The sequence below is a fragment of the Drosophila mauritiana genome, chromosome 3R (assembly GCF_004382145.1).
Source record: "Drosophila mauritiana strain mau12 chromosome 3R, ASM438214v1, whole genome shotgun sequence".
Classification (NCBI taxonomy): Eukaryota; Metazoa; Arthropoda; class Insecta; order Diptera; family Drosophilidae; genus Drosophila; species Drosophila mauritiana.
In genome coordinates, this window is record NC_046670.1 from 20,413,577 (window position 1) to 20,441,181 (window position 27,605).

The 27,605-nt window shown below is 43.6% G+C and overlaps 4 protein-coding genes across 4 annotated transcripts in view; 3 read left to right on the forward strand and 1 right to left on the reverse strand.

Moving 5' to 3' along the window:
- Positions 1-10,153, reverse strand: part of LOC117143240 (myb-like protein AA) — a 63,409-nt gene extending 53,256 nt beyond the window's left edge. Inside the window, exon 1 of the mRNA XM_033307791.1 lies at positions 8,782-10,153. The gene's annotated coding sequence lies outside the window, so the exon portion shown is untranslated. The remainder of the gene's footprint in view (positions 1-8,781) is intronic.
- A 9,548-nt stretch (positions 10,154-19,701) lies between these two features.
- On the forward strand, positions 19,702-21,378 carry LOC117146047. Its single transcript, XM_033311987.1, has one exon. It carries the CDS (start codon positions 19,702-19,704, stop codon positions 21,376-21,378), a length of 1,677 nt encoding a protein of 558 aa, XP_033167878.1.
- A 331-nt stretch (positions 21,379-21,709) lies between these two features.
- On the forward strand, positions 21,710-23,347 carry LOC117146049. The gene has a single exon (XM_033311989.1). The coding sequence runs from the start codon at positions 21,710-21,712 to the stop codon at positions 23,345-23,347; it is 1,638 nt and encodes a 545-aa protein (XP_033167880.1).
- A 1,966-nt stretch (positions 23,348-25,313) lies between these two features.
- Positions 25,314-26,993, forward strand: LOC117146046. Its single transcript, XM_033311986.1, has one exon. It carries the CDS (start codon positions 25,314-25,316, stop codon positions 26,991-26,993), a length of 1,680 nt encoding a protein of 559 aa, XP_033167877.1.
- The last annotated feature ends 612 nt before the right edge of the window (positions 26,994-27,605 follow it).

The following is a 27,605-nucleotide window of genomic DNA, read 5'->3' on the forward strand; positions in this document are numbered from 1 at the left end:
AAGCCAACACCCCTTCGGTTTCATTGGTTCCATTCCGAACGAAAGGAGCAGGGCAGCACCTGTCTAAGGAGGCCACACTGCCTGCACTCGGTCGGTTCGGTGTTGAGGCACTTAATTGCCTAAAGCGTGACTTAAATTTTTAAAAATCATAAAAGCCACGAGACCAGCATCGGCGCGATAAGCTGGCACTCAAAGAAAAGCTGGAAAACGTTGGCTCTTAGCACATTCCTGGCCGAAATCAGGAAGCACTCAAGCCACAATCCCTTCTGCCAGTGTACGAGATGTTTGGCAATTTGGCAAATTAACAAGCCAAAGGCTTAGGACGAGCTTCTCGTTCAGTGGCACTTGGCATGTGGCCAATTAGGAGCACTTGCCGTCACTTAGTCATGGCTCTAAGCCCGCCGGATGAGTCGTCAGGTGGCTGAGTTCGGCTGCCTGTATTTTTATTGCCTTTTAATTATCAGAGCTTAAAGCTGGAAAAAAAGCTAAAGTGAAATAAAAGAAAACAACAAAAGGAAGCGATAAAACTCTGCGAATTTCTTTGAGTCAGTCTCAAAAATGTGGGAATTTCCGTACGAATTACGACTCAAATGCGCTGCCAATATCATCGAAATCGAAAATCAGTTTGTGGGCGTAATTGCCTCAGAAAAAGGCACCCACACGCTTACATGCGTTAAATGCCTGCCAACGACAACGAAAAGTATTTAAATACGCATAAATCATGGAGCCGAGTGTCGCCGGGCTGACAACACGGCAATCGATTGCCAGATCCAGATTGGGATTCGGAATCCGATTCAGATCCAGATCTGGAGCAGCAGATAGGCGATATGAGCAAGTACGAGTACGAGTATGAGTATGCGGCATGACTCCAGCCCACAAATATTCAATAAGCACTCAGATATCGGGGGCGGTGGCAAAAAGGGGCTTACACGCTCAGATGGCGCGTTGATTGAACTCGGCTCAGATCGATCGATTTATCAACGTTTTCGGTTTCCAAACGTTTTAGCGCGTGCCCAGCGCCGTGTCAGCTTAGCGCTCTCTCCATCTCCATCTCCATCCCCATTCATCCATCCATCCATCTATCTATCTATCGTAATCCCATGGCAAACATTTTTATTACACTCAAGCTGAGTGAATAATACCTTGGCACTGCGCAGATCTCTGTAACCCACTAAAAGATGTTTTTCCCCCGTTATGCTCCATAAAAATTCTTGGTAAGAATGACATGCAAGTTTTGGTAGTCAATTACAGTTTAACTTTTGCACAATTTGTATCATCCTGTACTTAAGATTTTAAACAGTAAAGGAGGTCTAACACAAAGAAAAGTTGTATATCTTAAGAAATAATTACAGTGAAATAATGAAATATAATTTATACCCAAACATCTTGTTTTACACTGCGATCATTTCGTCTTGAACCGAATGCGTATTCAGATATCATCGTTTATAAGTGACTACCAATAACTTAATCCGCACCTTTTGTATTTTTGGAGATTAGCGTATTATTGACATCTTTGTGGCTGCCCTGGCCCAGCAGGTGATGTGCTAACGAAGCGGGCGGAGTTTGCTTGGGCCCATTTAGCGTAATCAAGTGGTGGGTCTCGGAGCTAGTTTTTGATTTATTTGCTGGGCATTTTAATGACTCCCCCGCCGCCTGGAGGCCCCGAAACGAATGGAAAACACGATTGAACCGCTTTTTCATTAAACAATCATTGACTTCTAGACTCGACTTTTATATGACCGTCATATAAACATGCATAAAAATTCATCAGCGGTGGACTGTTGTTATTTCCATCGCTATCAGCTCAATTTTTATGGCCTTACATTTCTGGTCTCGGGTCGGTGGTGGTGTCTTGGTGTTCATTTTATTGGCCCAATTTGTAAATATAGCGCAAAAGTGTCGAGCATAACAATGAGACTCCAGCCATGGATCAGCGGATCGGCGGGAAAAGGAACGAACCGAGTGCGGGTGGACTGCGTGGTGGCGGAGGGGGGATCAGCCAGCCATTGTGGACTTCTTGATCATGCCATCAAGTTCGTTGCCTTAGTCATTCGTTTCGTGCCGCATGATTTGTTGTTTATTTGTCATTCCTAATCGGAGGCAAATCAAACACGCACCTTTGAGTCAAAAGTGTGTAGAAATGTTTATAAATTACAACGAATCTAAAATGCACCCAAAATTGATAGGAAAATAGAAAAAAAGAGAATAAAAAACGCCAACTGCAGCAGCAATCAAAATTTATGCATCAATAGCTTTTGGGTTTTTTCTGGGTACTTTTTGCGTTTTCTAGTTGATTTCTGCCTCCTGCTTGAAACACGCATTATTTATGATTGCAAGGCATGTAATTCGTATGCTAATTGATAAGTATCGCGAAATTTATTAACCAGCCGTGCTGGACAACAACAAATAAATGCGTGCTAGCCGTGCGGCGTCAGTTTTCAAGTACACAAAACTTACACACAAGCCTCTAATGCAAAAATCTCAAATCTTGATATATATAAGGCAGCTCGCTGTTGTTGTTATTGTTGTTTCCCCAGCTAGTTCTCACGCACAGGCGCAGCTGCATTTGGTCAGCGGGTTGTACTTGACCCCGCGCCCGCCCCCTCGCTCTGCAGGCCATGGCCCGTGACTTTTGTTATGCCGCCGCCACAAAATCAAGTTCAAAAGCTCGAACGCTTGAACATATATAAAATGCGATTTGCAAGGCAAATTTGTGTAGCTGCTGCTCCGTTTTTAATAGCGTATAGCAAATATTTGTGTGTAACATAAAACCGCCAACAACTGTGTACATAGCACAAGTGCGGCCAACGCCAAAATCGAGCAACTTTGTAACATCGAATCGAAGCAATATCCACAAACAGCAAAACAAACAGCCCGGCCAACAACATTTCGCGTATCAGCAACATTAATTATAACAGCCACAACAGCATCAGCGGCAGCCACAGCAATATAAGGCGGTGAAAAAATGCGTTTATTTTAAATTGAAAATAAATTTACTGTGCACTGGGAAAAATGGAAAAACACCAATGAGGACGGCTTAAGATCAAGGGTGCATAAAATACAAGAAAGCAAAACAGGACCAATATAAAGTTAGTACTGGTGTACCTTAAGCTATAAAGATTTGAGTTTTATTTAATGGTGAAAGCGTATAGTTTATGCGTGAAGCTTAACTGACTACTAAAAATGAATAGATATTAGCTGCGTGTATTTGGGAAGGATGATTGATGTGTGGCCACTCAATTTGCCTTCGTTATTGCAGCTGTCGGCTATTGCGATGATGTAATAATTCTCGTTAACGTCGTGCTGTCTGCGGCAATAGATCCGCGTACTACGTATGGGATTCGGATTGGAAAAATCCCGGGTCCATATCTACGGTGTGTCGATCAATAACAACACGCACGCGTTTGCTGTGCGACATTTTTGTCGATTCTCGCCTTGATCTAGAATTTTGTTCCTATTAATTGATCTCATAATGACAGACACTTCAAAAGCGACATCACGACGTTTATTAATTAATGCAAGACCAAGATCGAGCAACGTAGTCAGCCTCCTGCGTATGTAAAGTGCGTGCAAAAAGCACAAGGTATGCTAAGCAACCAAACAAATGCCGGCAGCTTAATTAGCATTCTAGATTACACACAAACAAGTGCGTAACAAGAATTGAGGCAGTTGCGGGCTATAATGGATTTATGGGGTTAGCGCGAAGGCTGCCCGGTAGATAGACGGTTATAGACAGCTAGATGGATATGTATATAGATAAATGGCTATGAGTTAGGTGGCTCTGGGTAATAATGGGTTTGGGTCAGAGCGACCCAAGTCGGTCATTAGCGAGCAATGCTAAACGGAGGCAAATTGCTGTCAGAGCATTTCCCGCTTGCCAATATCTCAATCAGTGGCCAAAGTTTGTTGGCATCAAGTGCATAAATTAATGAAATTATCAATTAGCCAAGATACTCTCCCAGCTGCCGTTTGCAGTTTGGTGCCACTGCTACCGCTAGCTACTGTTGTGCTTCCCATGGATGTTGCTGACTATCGGGAAAATCATTGCGCAAATGCACGCAGTTCATGTCGAAACTCAATTGCAATTAAAACCTTTAAACTAAAGTCTATGAAGCCAGGCAAAGGAAGTCCCCAGACTGTCCCAACTCGTTAGGCGAGTGGAAAATGCTTTAATAGAAATTACCGGGCTGGCAAAATGTTTGCAATTGTTGTCTGCCTGCCGACTGCCCAAATTGACATTATCAATGGCTTCGCAAATGCGTTATTTATTTAATGCCACATCCAGCAACTTCTCGATTGTGCAATCCGATTGTTACCCTGCATATTTATGGGAATGTTCATAAAAAATTTAAAACATTTTTATTCATTACATTTCCAGCAGCGTTTTCAAAACATAATTGGAATTCTCAAATAGCAGACTTGTGAATATTAAATTTGGTTATTACTGATTTGGTGAGTTAAGAATGTGTTAATTATAAAAGCTGTTTAAAAAAGATTTATTAAATACATATTCTAGTAGGGTATTTTTTGTTTTATAGAAAAAATTTACTTTGTTTGATTTTGATTTTGCTTTGGTTTCGTTTCGTTTCTCATTTCATGCAAATATTTGCAAATTTCTCAAATTAACGCGTAGGCGAGCCAAATCAAGCCGAAAGCGCTGGAAGTGTCGCCGGCTCAGCACCACCAACAGCACCACCAGCTCCACCACAGCCGCCTCATCTAACGACGCCCCCACCGGGCACACTTCTCACCCGCGGATCCACAGCAAGTTCATTGAACCACCTACGAGAAATATGCAAATCGCAGCGACGTGGATGCAGGGAAAATAAATCAAATGAAATGGACTAACTGACTGGCAAAAACAAAAGGAAAACTAATTTCAATTCGATCTTTTGTGGCCTTTGTCTGGAGTTGCTCGTAAGATCTAATAAACAGAAACACGAAGCAATAATTGTATATTTTTTTTTTGTTTTTGCGAGTTTTGCTGCAAGCCCATTAAAGTGAAATTAATGGCTGTCGCCTGCTGCGGAATTTTGGCCAAAAGCTGTCGCGAAGATTAATGCGGCCCAAACTTCCTCACAAGGGACATTCGATATTGAGCGTTTCGACTTTGAAGCGTCGAACTGCGTTTTTTCCTAATTAATAGCTCACATATTTTTATTGCCGCACATCTTTGTCAAATCAATATTTATAAATTATTTATAAACGCACAGGCTTGAACCCAAACATGCGGCTAATTAAATTGATGAATGCGAAGCTTTTCAACTCGAAAATTAATTAAGCAAATTATCCATTTAAATAAACATAGAATGTGCCGCTCGCCTGCTCGATGGCTTTGCGCTGATAAAGTCGAAAAAATAGTCGATTTGGGGAGCCAGCGGAATTCGTTGGACAAGTTCGCGGCTGCCAATTAGGGGAAGTGGAAAAAGGAGCATTCTTAATTGCAATTAATTAGCGCTGTCAGTGTTCCCCATTGTCAGGGTGTGAGTGACAAAATAGTTGCCAAAATGCAATTGCTGATGACCTGCTTTCATAGACAACATTAGCGCTTAATATTTAAATAAATTTGATTTTTCTTGAGAGCCAGACGAATATAAAATGATCACGCCCAGTTTTCTGCTCGATTAAAAATATTCATTAGGCCTTTTGGAAATTTTTCACTTGATTACAGACCAAAACCGATTTCAAAGGGCTGCCCCTGCCACATGCGGCGTAATTAAATTTCCTTTGTTGCCTGGGAATTCGCTACGATTATAATTGTGGCGGCCCAGGGCGTTTTTCTGCCTATATTTCTAAGTATATATCTGTTAATATATTTTTTTTTATAGATATAGGCTGGGCCCTTCATTCACACAATTAGCGATTTCATGCGTCTTTGTGTCTGGCTTGAAGTATGAATTTTCGTGGCCTTTATTCCGTTTCGTTTCGATCTGTTTCTGTTGTAATGTGTGAAATTGATTTTCGCTTGGCAATTGGGCTTGTAATGGCCAAAAAGTTTTCTCACCCTGCGGAGGTCTCCGTTCGAAGGCAATTAAGCGAAATAGATGGGAACTCAGTGCTTCCTGCAGTTCAATTTGAACTTGTGAAGATTAGGCTTAGTCAGTGTAAACTGGGTCAATTTTTAATGTATGTATGAGTTTTGATGTCATCGGTTATCCTCTACCAAATAACCTGCAGTTTGGACATGTCGGCTCTTTCAAAGCCTGTTTCTGGCGGCGATTTATGGAAGTGGGGACACCTTCCCTGACAGCATCATCACCTGGCGTTGCCAGGCACTCGTAACATTTGCAACATTCGCATTCAAATGACACTAACGGCTTTGTCATGTACTGGGCCACATGTAACTGTACGGTTTGTCTTTTCTGGAGAGCCAGTAATCATGCTCTAACGACACAGGCAAACACGTATATAATTTGTATAAGGCGCTGCTATGCGGTGAATCGTCAGCGGGTTCATATAGAAATCTTGTAATCTGATAGGCATGACAAGAAATATTTTGCTTGTCATTAAATTTACTTTTATTTATGCAGCACTGTCTATCATTGTTGATGTTGTTGTTGCTGCCGCTGCCGTTGCTTTTCGATTCGCGTGTTTTGTTTCGGCGGCGGCTTGAAATTAGTGAAAACTCTTCACATCGAGAAGACTGACTGACTGAATGGATGGTATGGTTTGGTATGGTATGGGGGAAACTTGAAAACGTATGCATGCATAAGTTGGCGCCTGCTAACGTCTTATAGTCATCGATTTTCGACCATTGTGCTGTTTGCTTGGCTGGTTTGGAGTTGAGTAATAGGCGAAATATTTGCGCATGCCTCATTACGGCTGCTTTTTGGGTTGCGGTAATCGATGGCAGTGTAAGCCAGAAATGCGCGGGAGTGGCGAAACAAAAGACTTAGGCAACGAACTCGGTGCAGCTAGAACGATAGCAGCAGATTCCATGAGATGCGTGACATTTCCAGTTATGACATCACATCGCTGTGGCAACAGCACGCAAATGTCAACCAAGTGCGTCATCGATGACAATCAATCGTGTGGACAAAGGGCAGCAAGTGGTGGCTAATCGGTAGCCAACTAGATTGACAGCTTCACTGACTAAACGACAGTCAAACAGACAGACAGATCGACAGACATTCGGTCTAGACGACATGTGTAATGACGCGTTCGTTGGGGAAAAAAACCTCAATAGCAACAACAATGGCCTAGCATAATGAGTACAATTACTGGCCAAGCAAATCAAATGCAACGCGCTACCAACGCTTTGAATCAGTCACAATTAATTGCAGCCAGCAGCAGCAGTCCGCAAAAAACGTTCATAAATTATAGCAGCGGCGGCAGAAAAAAGTATAAATTAAAAAAGAAGGAAAAAGCTGCAACGGTAACAACAGCTATTAAGAAAATTTCTTGTTGACTCATCCGAGTCCACAATTAACAACTCGCAGACTACCAAGAATCGTTGAGGCTGCGACTTTGGCCAGCATTTCTTGCACTCATTTGTCGCATTTTGTCCCAGCCACTTGGCGATTTCTTTGTCAGAGCTCGGCAATTAAACAATTGTTGTTATCGTAGTTGCTTCGTATTTTTTTTTTTAGTTTTGTGTCTGAGATGCAGCTGTTGTTGTTGCCGTCATCATTGCAGGCCATAAATTTTATTTAATTTCTTGGCCCCTGCCCCTTAAAAGCACACGCCCTGGTGGCTGGGGATCTCGTGACTTGCGTTTCGCAATTGTGAGAATCGAGTATTAAATAATTCTTTGCATATTTATTTATAAACATTATTCCTGCCTCTTCTTCACTCTTGGAATGCGATTTCCTCAAAGCTGATTAGGCGTTTTAAATTGCGATGTTCCAGGCTTAAGCCTCAACAGGTTAAAATTCATACTCTACCTTTTATATTTAAAAATATTGATTTTCCGATAAATAAAATTGAATCATCATTATATGAGCAAGTAAACTAATAGACTTCATAATTTTGTACACCGCATACTTTAGAATTTACGGATAATTTTCTATGCCCCCATCAAACCACAAATAAAAATCTGTAATTACTAACATTAAGCATCGTTTAGTCAAAGCGAGACATATACCTGTGTTTGATTAATCATTAAAAGCCCCAGTATTTGCCAAACATCAGCAATGACCAACATACCCAGTTCCTCTCCAAAAGCGAAGCACTAATGCCTCATGCAATTGTAATTATCAATATAAAATGAAACAAGCAAAAAAACTCCGTTTGCTCACAGCTGTATTTCCTCTTAATTGTACAGGAGGAAGAAAATTAAATCGCTTTTCCAATAAATTGCATCACAAGACTCTTAACAATCCCACCAGCACCACCGACCATATGGACGCGTCAATTGTTAAAGTGTTGAAGTGTTTTTATTTAAATTGCTCAACTGAACTTGTAATTATGGCTCACTCTGATTATTGCTATTGCTGTTGTTGCTGCACTCTGGGTTTAGCATAAGCCAGACTGGATATAAATTATTTTTAGAGCCATGCTGGAGTTTTCACTCGCACAGTTTCTCACTGCTCGAAAAACATAGCAATTAATCGTAGTTAAAAATGCTTTAACTAACGGTTTTATGGTCAAACAACAAAAGCGGCAGTTGACTTGTCAGTTAATTGTATTTGAAATCGCTGTCTCTGCTAATTGATAAATCTCCATTGGCCAAAAGGCAAAAGCCAAGCTCTCGATGGGCGGCAGTTGCACATAAAATGCAATTACAAACGCGTAAAACCGAAGCAAACGGTTCGACTTAAGCTCCGGTTCAACACAACTCACCTGCGGCAGGGCAAATACGATTTTGACGGCTCTTTGCTCCGAATTGGAATCGGAATCTCCCCCAGAATCTCCTTGTGATCGCTGCTCGCAGTAGTAAGGCCACAAAAACACACGCGATACCACACTCACACACTCGGATATCTTAGCCAGGCTCAATCTATAAAACGCGGATGTGGTTGGCAGCAAAAACTGGCAAGTGAAATATTTATGCAAATTTATTTCAGCTTCTTTTTTCGTTGTTGTGCAGCAGCAGCAGCCAGGCTGTGTTGGTGAAATGCATTTGAAGACATTAAGCGGCACACTTGGCAATTGTCGTCGTTTGGGGCAGCGAAGCGATTTGATTGAAGTGGGGCTGCCGACCAGGTCCACAAACCGACAAGCCGACAAACCGACAGTCCGAGTGGCAGGCGAAACGTTGTTTAACAATTGTTTCTCTTAAACTTTTTTTTATTTTGTGTTGTATTTTAGTTTATTTTTTTTTTTTTTGTGCGGTCCAGCAGGATTTGAGTTGTCAATTAGTTTGTTACGGCTGCTATCACTTGGCAATTCGGAGGCGCCCGAAGCGCCGTTATCTGCTGCAAACAACTGACACCACAAAATGGCAGCGCGTTTGTTGCCTAAGTCTTTCGTTTTTTGGCCCGGCGAGAAGATTGAAGTGAAGCTGAATCGGAGACTTAGTTAGAGCCTCTGTTTCTTTATTTGTGTGTCATTAAAAGACCGCTTTATTGCAACATGTTTTTCTATATACAATATAATTAATTTACTGATACAAATATTTTATTGCACGCTCTTTATGTGATCTTTTGGCCAGCGAGTAATTAAAAATAAATTTAATTTAATTTGCCTTTTTATTTATTTATACTCTCGTATATTTTTGTTTTTTGTCGGCGATCGAAACGAGTTTGGTCTTTTGTTAATATTACTTTATATGTATGCTAGTCTTGTCTTGGCATAGGGCATATGAGGCTACAAACTGGCATATATGTTTTGATTTGGTTTTATGGCCGCACTGAATGGCTTTTTACTGTTGGCCAGACTTTTACGAGCACTATTTTCAGTAGGCCACAGTAGGCCACAGTAGCCACACAGTAACAAATTAAGTTTGAGTGCCAGCTGCAGGCGGGATTTTCATTTTCATTCGGCCCCCAAACGAAAAAAGCATTTCCATTTCGATATCCGCGCAGTTCATTGGCCAGGTCCACAATAGCGACGAAAATCGCACGCAAAACGCCCTGGAAACGCGCGCACGCGACAACAAAAAACGCGCACGCGATTCGCCAGCGAAACGAGAAAACTCAATACAAACTCAGCTAAAATCGCGAACGTATTTTAGCGCGCAGTCGCAACCAGCTTAAACAGTCCCGCAAGAAAGTCGCACAGAAACTGCAAGAGGATAAAAATTGCAATCGGCTCACAGCCCGACTGCAGTAGCAGCAACGGCAGCAGCGGCGCAGCAGCGACAGCAACACGTTGCAGTGCCGGTGCAGCAGCAACATCGGCAGGAGAAGCAGCAGCAGCAACAGCAACAGCAGAGTTGCAAAACGTTAAGATCTCTCGGCAAAAACAGGCAACAACCTCTCGAAGACCGACTGACCGAGTAATACAGTCCAGCACCCCAACAACCACAACCTCAGCCACAACAACAACAACAGCAACAAGGCCCGAACTCTCTGGCTGGAAAAAAAGCCGCTAAAAGCGCTAAGCCATGAAAACCTGTTGTGCACCGATCGCTGCCAGCGTCGTTCGTTGCTTCGTGTTTATCGCGAATCTCGCTCTCTTAGCCCATTCTCTGTGCGGCCTTCCAGTGGAGAGCGACTGGCTTAGCGGTTAATTTCCAGTTGGCTGCAATATCAGTTGCCGATCTGCTTTTGACCAATAAAAAAGGGGGTTTCAAGTCAGGCGTCTGGAACGACGTCGGCTGCGAAGTCAGCCGCGTCTTAGTGATCAAAGAGAAGTAAAGTTAAGAGAGCTCGTATGCTCTTTCGGGCCACTTGCTTAGGGCCAAAACGGACTGATAAGAAATTGAATAAAATTATATGAATTTCATTAAGCCGCAACAGAAAAGAGCACACACATTTCCTGGTCGGCCACGCCTGGATATTACGGCTATCGAGGCTCATTTATCGCGGCAAAAAGGAAGCGAAAAGTGCTTGTGAGAATATATTTTCATTTTCAAACTTCAGATACAAATCATAATTGAAAGGGGCTCAAAAACCATACAAAAAAGAGAGAGGGGCAGGATGAGCTGTTTCAGCGGACAGGCGACACTTGCCACACGTCCAAAGGTTGCGACTTTGACAATTTAATTGTCACACGCCCGCCACTTTTGGTCAGCCTCCCGGCAGCACGAACTTGCCGCCTCGAACTCTATTAACGAAGCCAATTGACGGACACATGAATGGCCAGCCGCTGTCACTAGACAGGGGGTCCCAAAAAAGGGGGGAATAGGGTGTGCAGGGGGAGGTAGTTGGAGAGGTGAGACCCCAATGGACCACCGAACGGCATTAACATAAACAAGTGTTGCAGGAGTCGCGAGCTGCAAAAGGGTAACAGAAACATCCCGAACATTGTCATAAATAACGCGACAATGACAACTTGTTTGCGCGGATTCGGAATTGGAGCTGCGATTGGGATGGGTGATAGTGCACTTAGAAAAAATAATTACCCTACATAGATTGCATCAGAGAAGACATATAAAATGTTTCATTAAATATTCCGACACACCAGTTAAGAGATTAACTCTGGTTTCCAAAGTTCAAGTATTGCTTGTAAAAGTCATTACAAATTTCTGCTAAAAATATTGACTCAATATACCGACGCATTTTTCCATGGACTTTTTGAATTTGTTGAGTGTAGCGGTACTGCTATCGCAGTCGGAATCGGAATTGCGGCCTAATGCAGCAATTGACGTGCGGCGTTTGCACCTAGCTGAGTATTTGATCCGTCCGCAGGTCCCAGAGGCGGAGGCCACATAAAAGTGGCGCGGCAATTGCCAACTTTGGTCACTGCCGGCGACAAGTGTAAAACGACTGTCTCCAGGAGTCGGCGCTGGGATCTCGGATATTATGGCTGGATCTTGGGCATTCGACTTGGCCAAGTGGTGCTCCTGGCACAGAATCGCCATTCGCGACAGTGTGTTTGTGTGTTTATGGCAGCTGCCGTTTGATACTCATTCAAGTGCCGCCTAACATGATTTCGGTGTCATCTGCTTTTCAGCTTTAATATTGCCTGTTTAATGTGACATTTGCTGTAGATGTTGCTGGTGCTGTTGCCTCTGCTGCTGGGCTATTGCATTATTTATGAGCCTCGGATCGGTCGGATCGGATCGGATAGGATAGGATAGGATCGAATTCGGATTCGATCCCCACATTCACCTCCCATTCGCTCTCACCGCCTCTATGGCCCATGGATGGCATCTTAAACGTTTCCCATTTTTAATTTAGTGATGATTGATGTCTTGTCCACGTCGCCTTGACAACGACACACTTGACTCAGCAGTGCCTCCACAATATCCACGATATCCACTGTATCCATCTACCCGTCCCGTCGGATTCGCATTTGGCTCGCCTGTGGGGATACGCAGCTGTGTCTTTGGCACAAAAGTCAATTAAGCCGCGATTTAAATGCTGCCAGGGTCATGCCTTGGGAAAGGAGTGTCCAACCATGGGAAGCTGGGATTAGTGGCTCTGCTCCCAACTGGCCAGCAAATGGTCCTCGGGTACGTGCGGTTGCCTGGCCCCGAAATGGAGCCCAGTGAGCGCCATTTGACCTGATTTTATTTGCACTATTTTACTTTTATTGCTCACTGTTATGGTTGCACTGAGTGAAATTCAACGCTAGAGTTCCAGGCTTTAAGAAAAATTCTGAATGAACTCAGTTAGTATACATTTTACATTTATATAAGCTAGTAAATATATATTTGATAGTGCTGTGATTATGCAAAGAAGCTTATAATGTAAACAAAAGACTTTAAAATTATTCAAAAATATTTTACAATTGTTCCTTTAAATATTTATCATACTATTCTATCTGGGAGTTTCTTGTGCGACTTCGCAAATTCGGTAGTGCAATTATCAAAAATTTGTCCAAGTGTTTGAGTGCCTTTGGAATGAATGGGAAGCCATTGTGGGCTTCTCCCGGTGCATGGCAATGATGCGGAACCGAGTATAAAATGAAATTGCATCCACAAATTGCCAGGGCGACGGCCATCGACAATTTCATTTCTTTACCATCGAGTGCCGGTGCTCCTGCTCCTTACTGCTTCCATTTGAAAGCCGAAGAGCGGTTCAAAAGGTTTGCCAAATTATAAATTAAAAGTAAATCGAATCGAATGCTTAGCCATTTGTCTGTGAACTTGAAAGTGCTGGCGTTGTGAAAGCCGGCTGAGCCGACTAGGGGCTCAGGGGTCAGTTCCAAATACAAATACCCATCGAAATCCCCAACCGGAGCGTTGCAGGTGCATGCCAAATCCGTTTGTCAGCGTCAGCATCTCGGTCGTGTGTTTTTCCAGCTTGTTCTAATTTGCATGCAAACGGATCTGTAGACCGGACCGGAATGGAATGGACCGGACTAAACGCTGAACTGGACGGCGCGGCGGCGACCTGCCACAAGCCATGACGAATTACTTGACACCTGGACGGGCCATAAAACGGCGATCGTTTTGGCGGGGGCGTTCCGTTTGGCCTCACTTCTTTAGTCTTTGCTCTTCGGTCATGGCCAGAATCGGGTTCTGCGGCCAATTTCAATTGGTATCGATGGGGCCGAGTGGGGCCGGCAGGTTCCTGGCTAATTGCAATCGTCGTTGATGGCCAAGACATCTCTCTTTTGGCTGATTTACGGCCGAACAGCGCCGTTTGATGAGCTGGTCGTCAGCTTTTAGTGCGTGCATCACTCATTGTTACAGTTAGAGAGCTGGCAGCTCTAATTTAATTTAAATGCAGCCCGCCACAGCGACACCCGCCGCTGTCGCTCGTTTGTCTGCCTGCAGCGGCTTCGGTTACCATTACTACCATTACTACCACCTCCAAGTCCATGTCCAAGCGGATCTTGCTCCACATCCACATCCACTTGGCTGCAGGTTTTCTCGTGTGTTTGCCTTGGTGGCGGTGAAATTTCGCCCGCCTGGCGTGGGCGTTTTGGCTCAAATGCCTTCAGCCGGTCTTTACGGCCGCCGTTTCAATGCGCTTTAATTTCTATGGCCGCGGACGAGATTGCAATTCATTTCCCTGCCATTTGGGGGCCTGCTCTGACACACAATTAAATCCTCAAACACAACAAGAAATTGGGAATAGCAATATAGGATTAGTTGGGATTTTCTCCTACACCCTAGGAACAACCAATTTACTTTGTTATTTTAGTAACCTAATTCAACTGCTTTTAAAAGCAGTACAGTAAATCTTATAGATTAGTTAAGCATTTGGAAAGATTTTTTCCCAGTGCATACAACTTTTGGAACACTATAAAATCAACATTTGTTAGTCGTGGCAAACAAACTCTCATCATCATCATAATTCGTGCGGGGGCATTATCAATTGTCGTCGCTTGATCGCGGTTGTCATCGGACCGGCTTATTGCTGTTAATCCATTCTGCCCGCTCTTATCAACATCGCCATCAGCGCAAAAGCGAACATTTGTTAAACACTAAATGCACTTATTTGTTTTGCGGCAGCGGCAGCCCCAAGAATGCAATCAACGTTGGCCACACAGCAACTGCTGCAACTGCAACTGCGGCAACTGCAACTGCAACTGCAGCACCCTGGTTGACTGCCTGACTGACTGACTGACAGTGGTTTTGGCCCGGCTGCTCAGTGGGGAAGCTACTAAAATGTGGCAGTCTCCGGAGCTCCAGAGCCAGGTTTTTTTGTTTTTCATTTGACTCCCACGTTTGCGATGGCGCATTGCACAAATTGCATTATTTGCACGCCGCGCAGTTGCAGTCTGGCTGACTGTTGTTGTTAGTATTATCATCAACATTGTTCTTGTTTTTCGGCCTCTTCCTGCGGCACTTGACGCCACGAGAACATAAAAATGCTTTTCAGCACTCGAAATGATGATGACTGTCCTCCGCCCCCTTGTTCGGCTAAACTACTCCAGTCAAAATAGCATTTTAATAGACGCAACAGCTACAGCAACAGCAACAGCAACCAAAGCCCGACAAGACGAAACGACCCAGAGCCAAAGTTGCGGCCAAGTCAGTGAACATGTGAAAATACTTTGGCCTGAACCGCAACGAAAAGGGGGTACGGGGTGGCCGAAGTCACAGGAATTGCCAGCACACGCTTTTCTAATTTAAGAACCTTTCGCTGCATGTCCAGAAATTTGACATCAACTTGCCGCTTGCTTGCCAAATGTTATCTAAGCCACAAACGGAATCCAGTTAGCTGCGTCAGTCGGAAGAGCAAACAAAAGCGTTTGAAAAACGGCAAGGCAAAAAGGGGGTATGTGGATCTCAAAAACGGCTAGACGCCCTGTTTGCCTGAGCACTTGACTTGCCCCATTTGCTGCCGGGGTGGTGGGTGTTGCTATTGCAGTTGATGTTGCTGCTGTTGCTGCTCTTGATGTTGCTGGTGTAATGAGCAACCACTGCAACTGTAGCTGAGGTGGCAAGTGAAGTGCCCATCATGACAGCTGCAAAATGCGAGGCGAAGATGATTTATAATTGTCATAGACTTCCTGGTTTTGTTGTTCAAGCGGGCGATGAGCTAAAAGCCGAGCACTGCCAACACGAATCATATCCATGGCAGATACATTTCAGCACCTGCTGCGAACAGTGATCATGGTCTTCATTGAGTGAAAAAATATCAGATGGATTCAGATGAATACGACTTAGACTTAAGAATTTTTTATGGAACAATTTGTGTAAACAATCGATGTGTTAATTCTTTGTCTTATTGTGAGCTAAAATAAAAAAATTTTTTTATATTTGCAGAAACCAATTTGAGTTTGTTCACTCAGGCTTTTAACGAGTTCAAGTTATTATGGCAAATTCAAGTTTTCACCTAATGTTTATATTCATCAAATGCTGCTCTGATTTCGTATGCTTATGTCGATATAAACATTTTATTGCCGCTTTTATGAATGCTTTTATATTGAGATTAAGGTTGGATATACAAAACTCTTAAAAAATATTTATTAAAGCCATATAAGGTAATTTAACAGAATTATGACCATAAGTTAGCATATGGTAAATAAATTTAAAATAGACAGTTTATGGTGAAACTGTCTTCGTTTTCAATCAAATCCATTTGCTTGTTAAATATGAGGCGCACATTTAGAAAAATTAATGCTACAAATACTGTAATTTTAATGTCTCATTCCCGGATTCATTTGAAGCTGGACCAGTGGCTCATATTCCGTTTCCTTTACCTGGTAGCCGCAGTTCCGCATCCAACAATAGCCACCACAAATGGCCAAGAGGCAGCCGACTTATGCAACTCCAGTCAGCCGACGACGGCTAGGCAATGGCGAGCAATTTATTTAATTGCAAACGGCATGAGAGCTCGCCACGCCCTGAATTTATTTTAATTAGCCCGATATTCGCTTCATTATATTTACATACATCAACTGCAGCAGCGGCGATCTGGAGATCCGGCGAAGCGAAGCGCTGCCCAGAAATAGTTCGGTCTAATAAGTGGCATTTATAATTTTATTGACTGCCAGGCCAACCCAGCGAACTATGGCAGCATGAGATTGTGGATCGATCGATTGATGTCGAGTTCTGAGATTCAGTTTTGAAATCCGCTGCAGCAGAAGCGCTCGAGGCTATGAAAATTTGGACATATGCCTGGTCTGGCTTTTTGGACGGGTGGATACAAAATTTTTCGACATTAGTTGGCAATTTTTCGTGGCCCAAAGCTGTCACGCCGACAGAACGTCAAGGAGAGATCACAAAAACGGGCAAGACTGTGCATTCAATCAGGAACTTTGGGTGCTCTAATATAAAATTCCTCAGAGATAATAAAATCTTCTAATTAAAAAACTTTAAATTATGACATTTCAATTGCATTTTCCAACTTAAAAAAAGTTAAGTTTCATTTATGTTGGATTACATTGTATATGACATCGTAACCAATAACTAAGTATTGAGAGTTTTTACTTCATCTGGCTGCATCTAATATATAAAGAGGACCGCAAGTGACTGGGATTAAGCCCTTTTGGTAAGAGTACAATCACCTTAGAGCCACAACACATTTGCCACATTTTGACTTCTCGTCAGACGGCGATTTTGTTCCGCTGGCCGCGGCAGTGTTTGCTAAACAGGCACACTTTGAGCCGGATCGGATCTAGTCGGAACGGAACGGAATAAAGCTGGCTGGCTGGATTGGCCCCAGACCCTGACATATTCCTCGTTGACGGAGCACGACTTGGTCGGAGGAGTAGCGAGGACAGAGGGGCAAGCTCCAACGCCCTACAGCTAAGCCAAGGCAGATCGGGGGCATCATTATGATGTGGCTGTGACGGGCGGGCAACCTTTCGGGAGGGGCTGTGCTCGCCCTGCATTTGCAACATTTTCATTTTCGTTTGGTGGCTCGATTCGCTGCCATGTGGCACATTTATCAGAAAATGCCCACTGACATTTGGCCAGCCACTTGAACTGGGTTAGCAGTGCAGCTACAGCTATGCGCTCATTAATTTTATTTGTTGCCAAAAGAAAAAAGACCGAAAAATAAGATTGTTTCGTTTGACCTCGGGGCATCACTACAATCCGGATTTCTCAATACGCAATTTCCGTACAAGACTTACCAAATTGAATTGGCCAACAGATCCGATCGGATTGGATCGGAACGGATCGATCAGAATGTGTAATTAAAGGGCGATCGAGAGCCGAAGGGCGGTCCGAGCCCTAATGAATGGCGGCAGCTAATTAAGTTTTTAATGATCCACATTTGGCGCACACAAGCTGGCAAATCAATTAGCGCCCGCAGCCAGTTAACAATATGGCTAACAAATGAGTTCGGCCCAGACCAGAGCAAATGGTTTTGACAATTGCAGCCGAACTACGCCCAAACGCGGAGCGCAATCTCTGATGTAATCTGGATCCAATTGGCGTCGTTGGCCTGAAATATGTTTTATCGCATTTATTATCAGCTGCACCAAATCGTCTATAATTGAAAAACTGTTAACTAGATTAGCTGCCATTAGATCGAGCGATCGAGGGGGCCAGCCAGGCCAAGTGGGTCTCGAGTCCAGACCGATTCATATCCAGTTTATGGCCATTTAGTTGAGTCCGCAGTGGGAGATAAGTCTGTAAGTCTGTAATCGACTTGGCCAAAATGGCGCTGACCACGTTCATAAATAAGCTGCGGCTGCCCCAAAGGGACATGCCATCCATTCTCCGTTTTTCGAATTTTCTTTATTTATTTAAGTGCCTCCAAATCAGCCTTTTGCTGGCTGCTCTTTGAAATCTAATTAAGTTGTTTAAGTGGAATTTGTGGCCATAAAATTATGCAAATATCGGTGCGCCACCGCACTTCTGCCCCACTCGATTGGCACTCTGCGGATGCATATTTGCATTGGTAATTTGCACGCCAAAAGCCCACAAAGCCTCGGGGCCTCAGCTCTTGGCTCGTAAATCATAAGTGGGTGAGTTACGGTTCGAATTTGTTTTTTTTTGTTTTTTGTGTTTCCTAAGCGCCACTAAAATATTGGGCTACGTATTAGGCGGAAAAAATTTCATATCATTGCACAATTTAAGGGTGTGATCTAGCCAACTGAAAAGTTCTCAGGCTCTGTGGAAAGCCATTATTTCGGGACATAAAGTTCGACTTTTATTCACCATTTCACATGATTTCTTGATGCCGCAGTACGCCTGCAGATACATATGCCCACACAGGTGCATAAAGATGTCAACGCTTAACTTATCAAGGCAGACGAACACGAACAACAAAAAAACGCCAACGACGATGATGCGACAACGTTGTTAATACAATAAAACCGCTGTGATTCCTGCTTTGGGTTTATTTGCGTGTCGCTGCTGGTCACAAAATACAAGTAGCGCCCACCGCTGACCGTTTATCAAACAACAATAAACTGTAATTTATGAAAAATGCCTGTAAAATGACGATAAAACAAGTGCCACGACCACGAGACGACACCACCACCGAAAGCCAAAGCCAAAGCAACAAAATGCTGCTGTGCAGACGATGATGATGATGACATGGACATGGCTGCCAGTCTTGGTCTTGTGCGCATCCAGCCGGCAACTGCAACCTGCAGTGGGAGTGTATGATTGGGCTGCATGGTGCATTGCTGGCCAAGAAGACAACAATTCGCTTGGCCGGGATGCCACTCGGGGGGGCAGGGGTCGTGGGTTAGCGGGTTCGGCGATCCCCAGCTGCATCTTCACATTTGGCCCGAGCATTTGACCATTGTCAACACGCTGGTTTGTTGTTTGTTGGTTTGCTCAAAAGCAATTGTCTCTCTACACTGTTTGGTGTAGCTGCACTGGGGTATACTACTTATATATATTCTTTCATTTCCTTAAACTTAAATTGCGGAAAACATTTTCATCCAAACTAACAAAATTGTTTAGCAACACTTAACCCAAAAAAATAAAACTTCTTGAAAAGAAGCCTGCTTGGCATTCTATTCTTTCTAAACTCCAGGGAATCTGCGGTTCGAATATACCCATCGCAAGCATTCTCCACCGCTTATTTGGGTCACTTTGGTGACAGGTCAGACAAGCCACAATTTTATGCGTCGCAACTTTTGCTTTCGAGCGTTGGCGCAAGCTCCTTTGCATTCTTTGTAATGCATTGTCTTCGAAACTTGCCTGCACTTGCATTCGAAATCAGTGGCCAAAAGGGTTCTGCAAGTCAGCCCTTAAAAATGCTGACTCCTTCAGTTTGGACAGAACAATGCGAGCTGGGCCTTAAAAGCCGAGCCCAATCCTTCAATGGGTCACTAGTCTAAAAGTCGGGCATGTGGCAACAAGTGCTGTTGGCCGAGACCTCTAATTGGTCTCGTTCAGACGTTCTCCAGCGGTTCTGGACACATTTGAGGGTGGAGATACGATTCCGGACCATGCTCAATTATCGATTGGAGTCCTGTGATTGCTGGTTTGACGATGTTTTGGGCTCTGATAATTCAACGGCTTTATTGTGGAATGATCAAACATACCCACATTATCTCAGACACCGGCAGGATACCGACATATTGGCAGTGTCCTGCCTGAGATTTCACCAATACCAGGAAGTACTCCTAGCATTAAGCTTAATGTTGGATCAAATGCGTAGCATGCCCGTGGTATTGCAACTTTGTGGAGATGAAGATTCCATCCAGGAGCTAAACTCAGCTCGGCTACTATTGAAACATAGTCAAGACTTAAAAATGCCGAATGTTGTGTTGCTCTCGTGGACATTTTTTAACTCTGCAACGTTGTACTCCTACGAAATGTTTCCAGAATTTAACGTTCAAAAACTGGTTTATCAAGCATACCTGACCCTGTTTCCTTATAAGCTGGGAAACCTGAAAGGACATCCTATACGTACAGTACCAGATAATTCGGAGCCCCATACGATTGTGCGAAAAACATTGAATGGTTCCATTTCCATTGATGGTCCTGTATGGCAATTCATGATTGAGTTCGCCAAACATATTAATGCCACTCTTCAGCTTCCCATAGAGCTGCATCCGGAAAGAACCTTTAAGCTGGTCCAGATCCTTGATTTGGTAAGAAATCAAACCGTGGATATAGCAGCCAGTTTGAGACCCTATAGCGTTAACGTGCAGCGCAGCAGCACGCACATTTATGGCTCCCCGATGATGGTGGGAAATTGGTGTATGATGTTACCGACGGAGAGGGTAATAGGCAGCCATGAGGCACTGACCAGATTGATGAAATCTCCTTGGATGTGGTTAATCTTGCTACTTTTCTACAGTGTGCACAGATTTTTGGCCCAAAAAACACGTTTAAAGAGTTCACTCATTCATCTGATAAAACTTCTGATTAACCTGGCCCTTATCTGCTTTCTGCAAGCTCAACTTTCGGCCTATTTTATTGGACCCCAGAAGGTGAATCACATATCCAACATGCAACAAATAGAGGAATCGGGTCTAAAAATCAGAGGAATGCGAGGGGAGTTCATGGAGTACCCCATCGATATGAGGAGTCGGTATGCATCCTCCTTTCTCCTGCATGAGCTTTTCTTTGAATTGGCTCAATATCGTAATAGCTTCAATACTTCATATGGCTATACGGTAACCTCAGTTAAGTGGCAGCTATACAAAGAAGCCCAGCGACATTTCCGGCGACCTTTGTTTCGCTACTCGGAGGAAATTTGTGTCCAGAAGCTGTCACTTTTCTCACTGATCCAGCAAAGCAACTGCATATATTGCTACAGAAGCGCAATCTTCATCTTACGAATGCACGAAGCCGGACTCTTTCGAATGTGGTATCAGAGATCCTATTACTTAATGGTTACAGCAGGACGCTTTCCGATTGGGGACTTAAGCACAGTTCATCGGGCGCAACCAATTCGTTGGACGGAGTGGCAGTATGTTGTATTGCTGCATGGGGTTGGACTTCTATTTTCTGTGGTTGTTTTCGTCATCGAGCTCACTGTTCACTATGCAAATGTTTGCCTAAACAACTTGTAAGCTGAGTACATAAGTCCCAGGAGTAAATAAAAAAGCATTAAAGGATATTGTGGGGTGTATTGGTTTTACGAGAAATAACCTTCTTATAGATAATACAAGACCTTGTATTTTATAAAGTTTATTAATTTGTACATTTCTTCAATAGTAACATTTCGTAAATTTCGATATTAGCAGCATTATGTTATTAATGGGTATGTCAGATGTATGGATTTAACCGTGTTATTTTTACGCCAAGGAGAAATGTATTCCATAAATAGTTTTCCACCGATTAGGCAAATAAGACCAATTATATTATATAGGACCATCCTTAGAAAGTAGTCAGTATTCTAAGATGTCTACCGCCGTTAATAGCGTTCACTCCAAGCTCGTGTCGCTATTAAGCCGTGGTCAAGAGCTGACCAGCATTTTCTTCTATGCTCCTGCGAAAGAAAAATGCCACCTCGAAGATACAATCTCATCAGCCACTTGGGGATTGCCTTTGGTGATTTGGCGAACGGATAGAACTGTGATCCTGAATGGATTCATCGGTGAGGGACTCTTGGTGCTAGCCTGTCTTCCCGGATTTCATTGGAGAGCTCTGCTTGGCAGCCTATCAAGGAGTTTGAAATACCTTAGACAGGCGAGGATACTCATTGAACTAATGGAGGACAGAGATGAATTTCTAGTCAGTGAAGTGTTGCAGTTTTGCCTCAGTCAGGATATGATTAATGTCAATGCTATTTTTGACGATTTTCCGGAAACTGAAAATCTTTCCAGCTTTGAGGCCTATCCCAGTTTTGAAGTGGTAAACCAAACATTTACAGCTGACACACAAGTATCTGACTTGTACCCAAATAAGATGTTGAACCTTCGTGGAGGTGTAATTCGAACAATGCCAGACTACTCGGAGCCAAATACCATTCTTTATCAAGACAAGGAGGGCAATAAGGAGATCCTTGGATATTTGTGGGACTTATTGGAGGCCTATGCTCACAAACACAATGCCCAACTGCAGGTGGTCAATAAGTATGCGGATGATAGGCCTCTTAACTTCATCGAACTCCTGGACGCAGCCCAAAGTGGAATTATAGACGTGGGTGCCAGCATACAGCCAATGTCGATGGGTTCCCTAAGTCGCATGCACGAGATATCCTATCCGGTTAATCAGGCCAGTTGGTGCACCATGTTGCCGGTGGAAAGGCAGCTCCATGTGTCCGAGTTGCTTACGCGGGTGATGCCATATCCCACACTTATCCTACTACTACTCCTCTGGATTTTCTACGAGGTGCTTCGTGGACGCTGGCGTCGTCATCCGAAGCTCCAAAGTATTGGCTGGCTGGTGCTGGCCACTTTGGTCAGCTCAAACTACGTAGGAAGACTACTCAATCTATTTACAGACCCACCATCTCTGCCACCAGTCAACAGTCTATCAGCTTTGATGGAATCGCCTGTGCGCATCATCTCTATAAGATCTGAATACTCGTCCATAGAATTTACGCAGCGCACCAAATACTCGGCTGCATTCCATCTGGCATTGCAGGCATCGATACTGATAGGATTGCGAAATGCCTTTAATACATCCTACGGCTATACTATCACCAGCGAAAAGTGGAAGATTTATGAGGAGCAACAGAAGCGCAGCTCAAAGCCAGTGTTTCGGTATTCCAAGGACCTGTGCTTCTATGAGATGATACCATTTGGACTGGTCATTCCGGAGAACTCGCCCCATAGAGCTCCATTGCATAGTTACACCCTGCTTCTCAGACAGGCTGGTCTGCATGATTTCTGGGTGAATAGGGGCTTTTCCTATATGGTTAAGGCGGGTAAGATCAACTTTACAGCCGTCGGGGAACGGTATCAGGCAAAAACTCTCACTATTACGGATCTGAGAAATGTCTTTATCATTTACGCTTCTGTATTGCTAATTAGCCTGGTTCTGTTTACCTGTGAGCTTTTTGTCAGCTGGGTAAACTACTGGCTGGGCTTTTAATTGTTCACGCGGCAATTACGGCGATGGCGTCCGATAAGCCAGACTGTTCCGGAAAGACCTCTACCCACCTCCACCCAACTACTCAGTAAATAATAGAGACAAGACAGGATAAAAACAAATGCAAACTTTTGTGTGTTTACTTCGTGACGGTGACAAGGGTTCCTGTAGTTAACAATGCTGTTGAATGGTTTCCTACCGTCTTACACCTTCGAGCTGCGAGGGCAAATGAAATAAATGCAAATTGCCTCCTACGAAGTCACCGCAGCGACACGACGGGCACCACGAAATGAGACCCCAATCGAGGGGAAGATGAACCACTGAACCACCGAACCCGAGAACCACTAAGCCACCATCAGACAACCGCAGCAGATCCGCCAAATTATGTAAAAACCTTGGCAGCAAACACCAGCAAATTGTGGCCTAGTGCCGAAGTTGTCTGTTTCTTGCATTTTGGTAGGACAACGCAAGATCTGAGTTGCCGAGTCTGAGTTGCTGGCCCGTTTTGATTAACATAAAGCGAATAATAGACATCGACTGGCAGCAACGTGTACAAATTTGATTTCACGATTTTGCACTATTTAGCCAAAGAAGCCAAACCAAACCAACACCTGCAGCATTGCCAACATCAGCAGCATTGGCAACAGCAAGCTTTTTTTTGGGTAATTTTGACAGCTGAAGATGCATTTTCGCTTCGTTTCCACGGCTGTCAATGATGTGTCGCAACATGCATATCTCAATTTTAAATGAAGTCTAGTTAGGCAAATGAACCCACTCTTTTGGGACTACAGATTGGCCCAGTTACCTTTACTTGGCTTCAGAATTTTCTAGCTTCATGGAGCATCGGTGTCTAGATGTGGTATTTTTTTTTTTTTTTGATTAGACAATTGCTTCGCCAAGGGCAATTTATGATACACAAGATGTGCCACGATTTGGTTGACAAATTTCCCCAACACACGATGTCTGGAAAATGAATTATGTGGCCGTGATCGGCGGGAAAATCAAGCCAAAAGCGCTGATCGAGCAGGCCAAGACCCTCACGACATGTGAGACAATTTCCAGCCGTCGTGGCCAACAATCGACTCGCGATTCGAGATTTGCTGCAAATTATTAAACGATCTGTCCCAGCGAAGGTCAGCGGAGTGGAAAACACGCGTGTGCAGCCAGAAATTCGCAGACCGCGAAACTTTCTCCGCAAGACGGATGCGAGGGTGTTGTCAGCTGCCAAGAAGGATCAGGCTTAAGTCAGACCCGGCCATAAAACCTCATGGTTGGCCAAAGAGACGCCGCCTGAACTTTGAATGGCAGCCGAAACAAGTCGGGAGCCCGATGGTCAGCACCGAATACTTGAGACCCTTTCCTCAAATGGGAAATTATGCGAATCAATTGACTCAGTTCAGATTTGTTAACTTTCCACTATTATTAAAATACTCTAATATCACTCCTTGATTACATTTTAAGCACCAATGTTAAACTGCATTTTAAGCTGTGCCCTTTAATAAAACCAAAACTCCCTTTGAACGTGCAACCATGTGAAGCCAAAAAATATTTCGGCTTAAAAATTCTACAGCTGCAGCTGGCCCTCTGGGTTCGGCCTGTCGTATTTTCTCTCTGGCTCTTTGTTTTGTTTCGCTGCATTTTGTTTTGTTTTCGACTGCGTTGCGGTTGCCTTGCCCACAAGTTGAAAGGTCAGGAATTTATGGATTTTACATAGCTGCAGAGACATTTCCAGATACGAGTAATCGTAACTTTAACAAACTGGGAGCTTGCCTTGAACTCATACTCCTCCATGGCGAAGTCACTTTGATTATCGCTGGACAAACTCTTAATTTCCATATTGCAGTTGTCCCCGGATAATAACGTGCGATAAGCATTTGATTTCCAAAGCAAACATTGTATCAAAATACAAATGCTTCCAGTAGCTAGTCAAGTCTTTGTCCTTCAGTCCTCGTCGGTTTCGGTATAAGTCATGTTGTCCAACATCAGTTTGAGTTCTGCTCCTGAACTGGTCGATTTATACGGCTTGGTTCTGAAGTTTTTGGTGTCCTCGGAGACCACATTGTTTTACTTTAACCCCACTGGACAGAAGTGCAGCTGGGAAACACTTCCGAGGACTGTTTTATCCAACCATCCCCAGATCATCTGGTTTCGCGAAGAAACTTATCCAGGATTGTACAAGCGGCACAGCAGTAACCTGTTTGTAATGACCTGTCTATCCTCGACATCTTATGGTGGTCAGCTCCAGCTTTTGGCCGAGAGTTTGACCAGATACCGGTCAGTAAGGGTGCTTATCGAGGTGCAGGATAAAGAAGGCTCCTTTTTGGCCTCTCAAATCCTTTTGCTTTGCCAACAACACAGCATGCTGAATGTGGTACTGTACTTTTCACGTTGGACCCGCAATCTGAATGTCTTCAGTTACCTGGCTTTTCCATATTTTAAGCTCTTGAAACAGCGCTTATTAGGATCATTACGACCCAGAATTTTTATCAACCAGCTTAAGGATCTCCAAGGTTACAAAATTAGGGTTCAACCCGACCTGTCGCCACCCAATTCCTTTTCCTATCGCGATCGACATGGTGAATATCAAGTGGGTGGATTTTTGTGGAGAATTGTAGAGAACTTTTCCAAAAGTTTGAACGGCGACACCCAGGTTCTGTATCCGACATGGGTAAAAGCCAAGGTATCAGCTGCGGAATATATGATCCAGTTTACACGGAATGGAAGTTCGGATATCGGAGTGACTACCACGATGGTACCGTTTAAGCACGAGGAAAGGTATCGCGACTATAGCTACCCTATTTTTGACATCAGCTGGTGTACCATGTTGCCGGTGGAGAAGCCTTTAAGTGTGGAAATCTTATTTTTGCATGTACTAAGTCCTGGAGCAACACTTCTTCTAATCTTGGCTTTTATACTGTGCTTCTTAATAGTTCCCCAACTGATTAAATGTTGGGGTATCACTTTTCGTGGAAAATTAATTCGAATAGCTTCAAGGATATTTGCTTTGGTGATGCTTTGCTCCAGTTCTGCCCAACTGCTCTCTCTTCTAATGTCGCCACCGCTTCACACACGAATCAAAAGCTTTGATGACCTGGTAACCTCTGGCTTGAAGATATTTGGAGTAAGCAGTGAGTTCTATTTTCTGGATGGTGGTTTTCGGGCAAAGTACGCATCAGTTTTTCACCTAACTGAAAACCCCAATGAGCTTTATGATAACCGAAATTATTTCAATACAAGTTGGGCCTATACCATCACGTCAGTTAAGTGGAATGTGATCGAGGCCCAACAGCGACACTTTGCCCATCCAGTATTCCGATACTCGACGGACTTGTGTTTCAGCTCGGAGACACCCTGGGGCTTGCTGATCGCTCCGGAGTCCTTCTATCGGGAACCGCTTCAGCATTTCACCCTAAAAATGAACCAAGCTGGATTGATTACCCACTGGATGACCCAAAGTTTCTATGAAATGGTGAGGGCTGGACGCATGACCATCAAGGACTACAGCCGAACAAATCTAATGAAACCGCTGCGCATCCAGGACCTTCGCAAGTGCTGGCTCATCTTAGCAGTGGGTCTGGGCACTTCGACCGTCGTATTCACCATCGAATTGCTTCTTATCTACACCAACGTATTTCTCAATAGCTTGTAGTGTCTGGCTTTGTCATTTTCCCCTGCAAATAAAATAAATGCAAATTGCTCACCAGGAAGACACCGCAAAGACACGACCGGAGCCACGAAATAAGACTCCAAGTGCGAAGCGAGAAACAAGGCAACCACAACAGATCCACCAAATTATGTAAAGCCCCAACACCAAAGAAGCAGTCTAAAACCAACAATTTGTGGCCTACTGACAGAGAGGGGGTGTACACTGGAAATAAGCACTTTACAACTAAGTCAACTTTGCCATACAAAATAAAATTTTAAAAACGAAAAATATTTAATTTATTTTATTATTGTAAATTGTAATATAATATTTATTTTAATATTATATTACAAATGTGCTTAATCATATTTTTGGTTTAAATTAATATTTTATTTTCCGAAAAAATAGAGCGTTATGTTTTCAGTGCTGCTGTCTGTTTTTCATTTTGGTGGGACAACGCAGAATCCGTCTGAGTCTTAGTTGCTGGCCCGTTTTGATTAACATAAAGCGAATAATAGACATCGACTGCCAACAACGTGAACAAATTTGATTTCACGACTTTGCACTATTTACCCAAAGAAGCCAAACCAAACCAACACCTGCAGCATTGCCAACAAC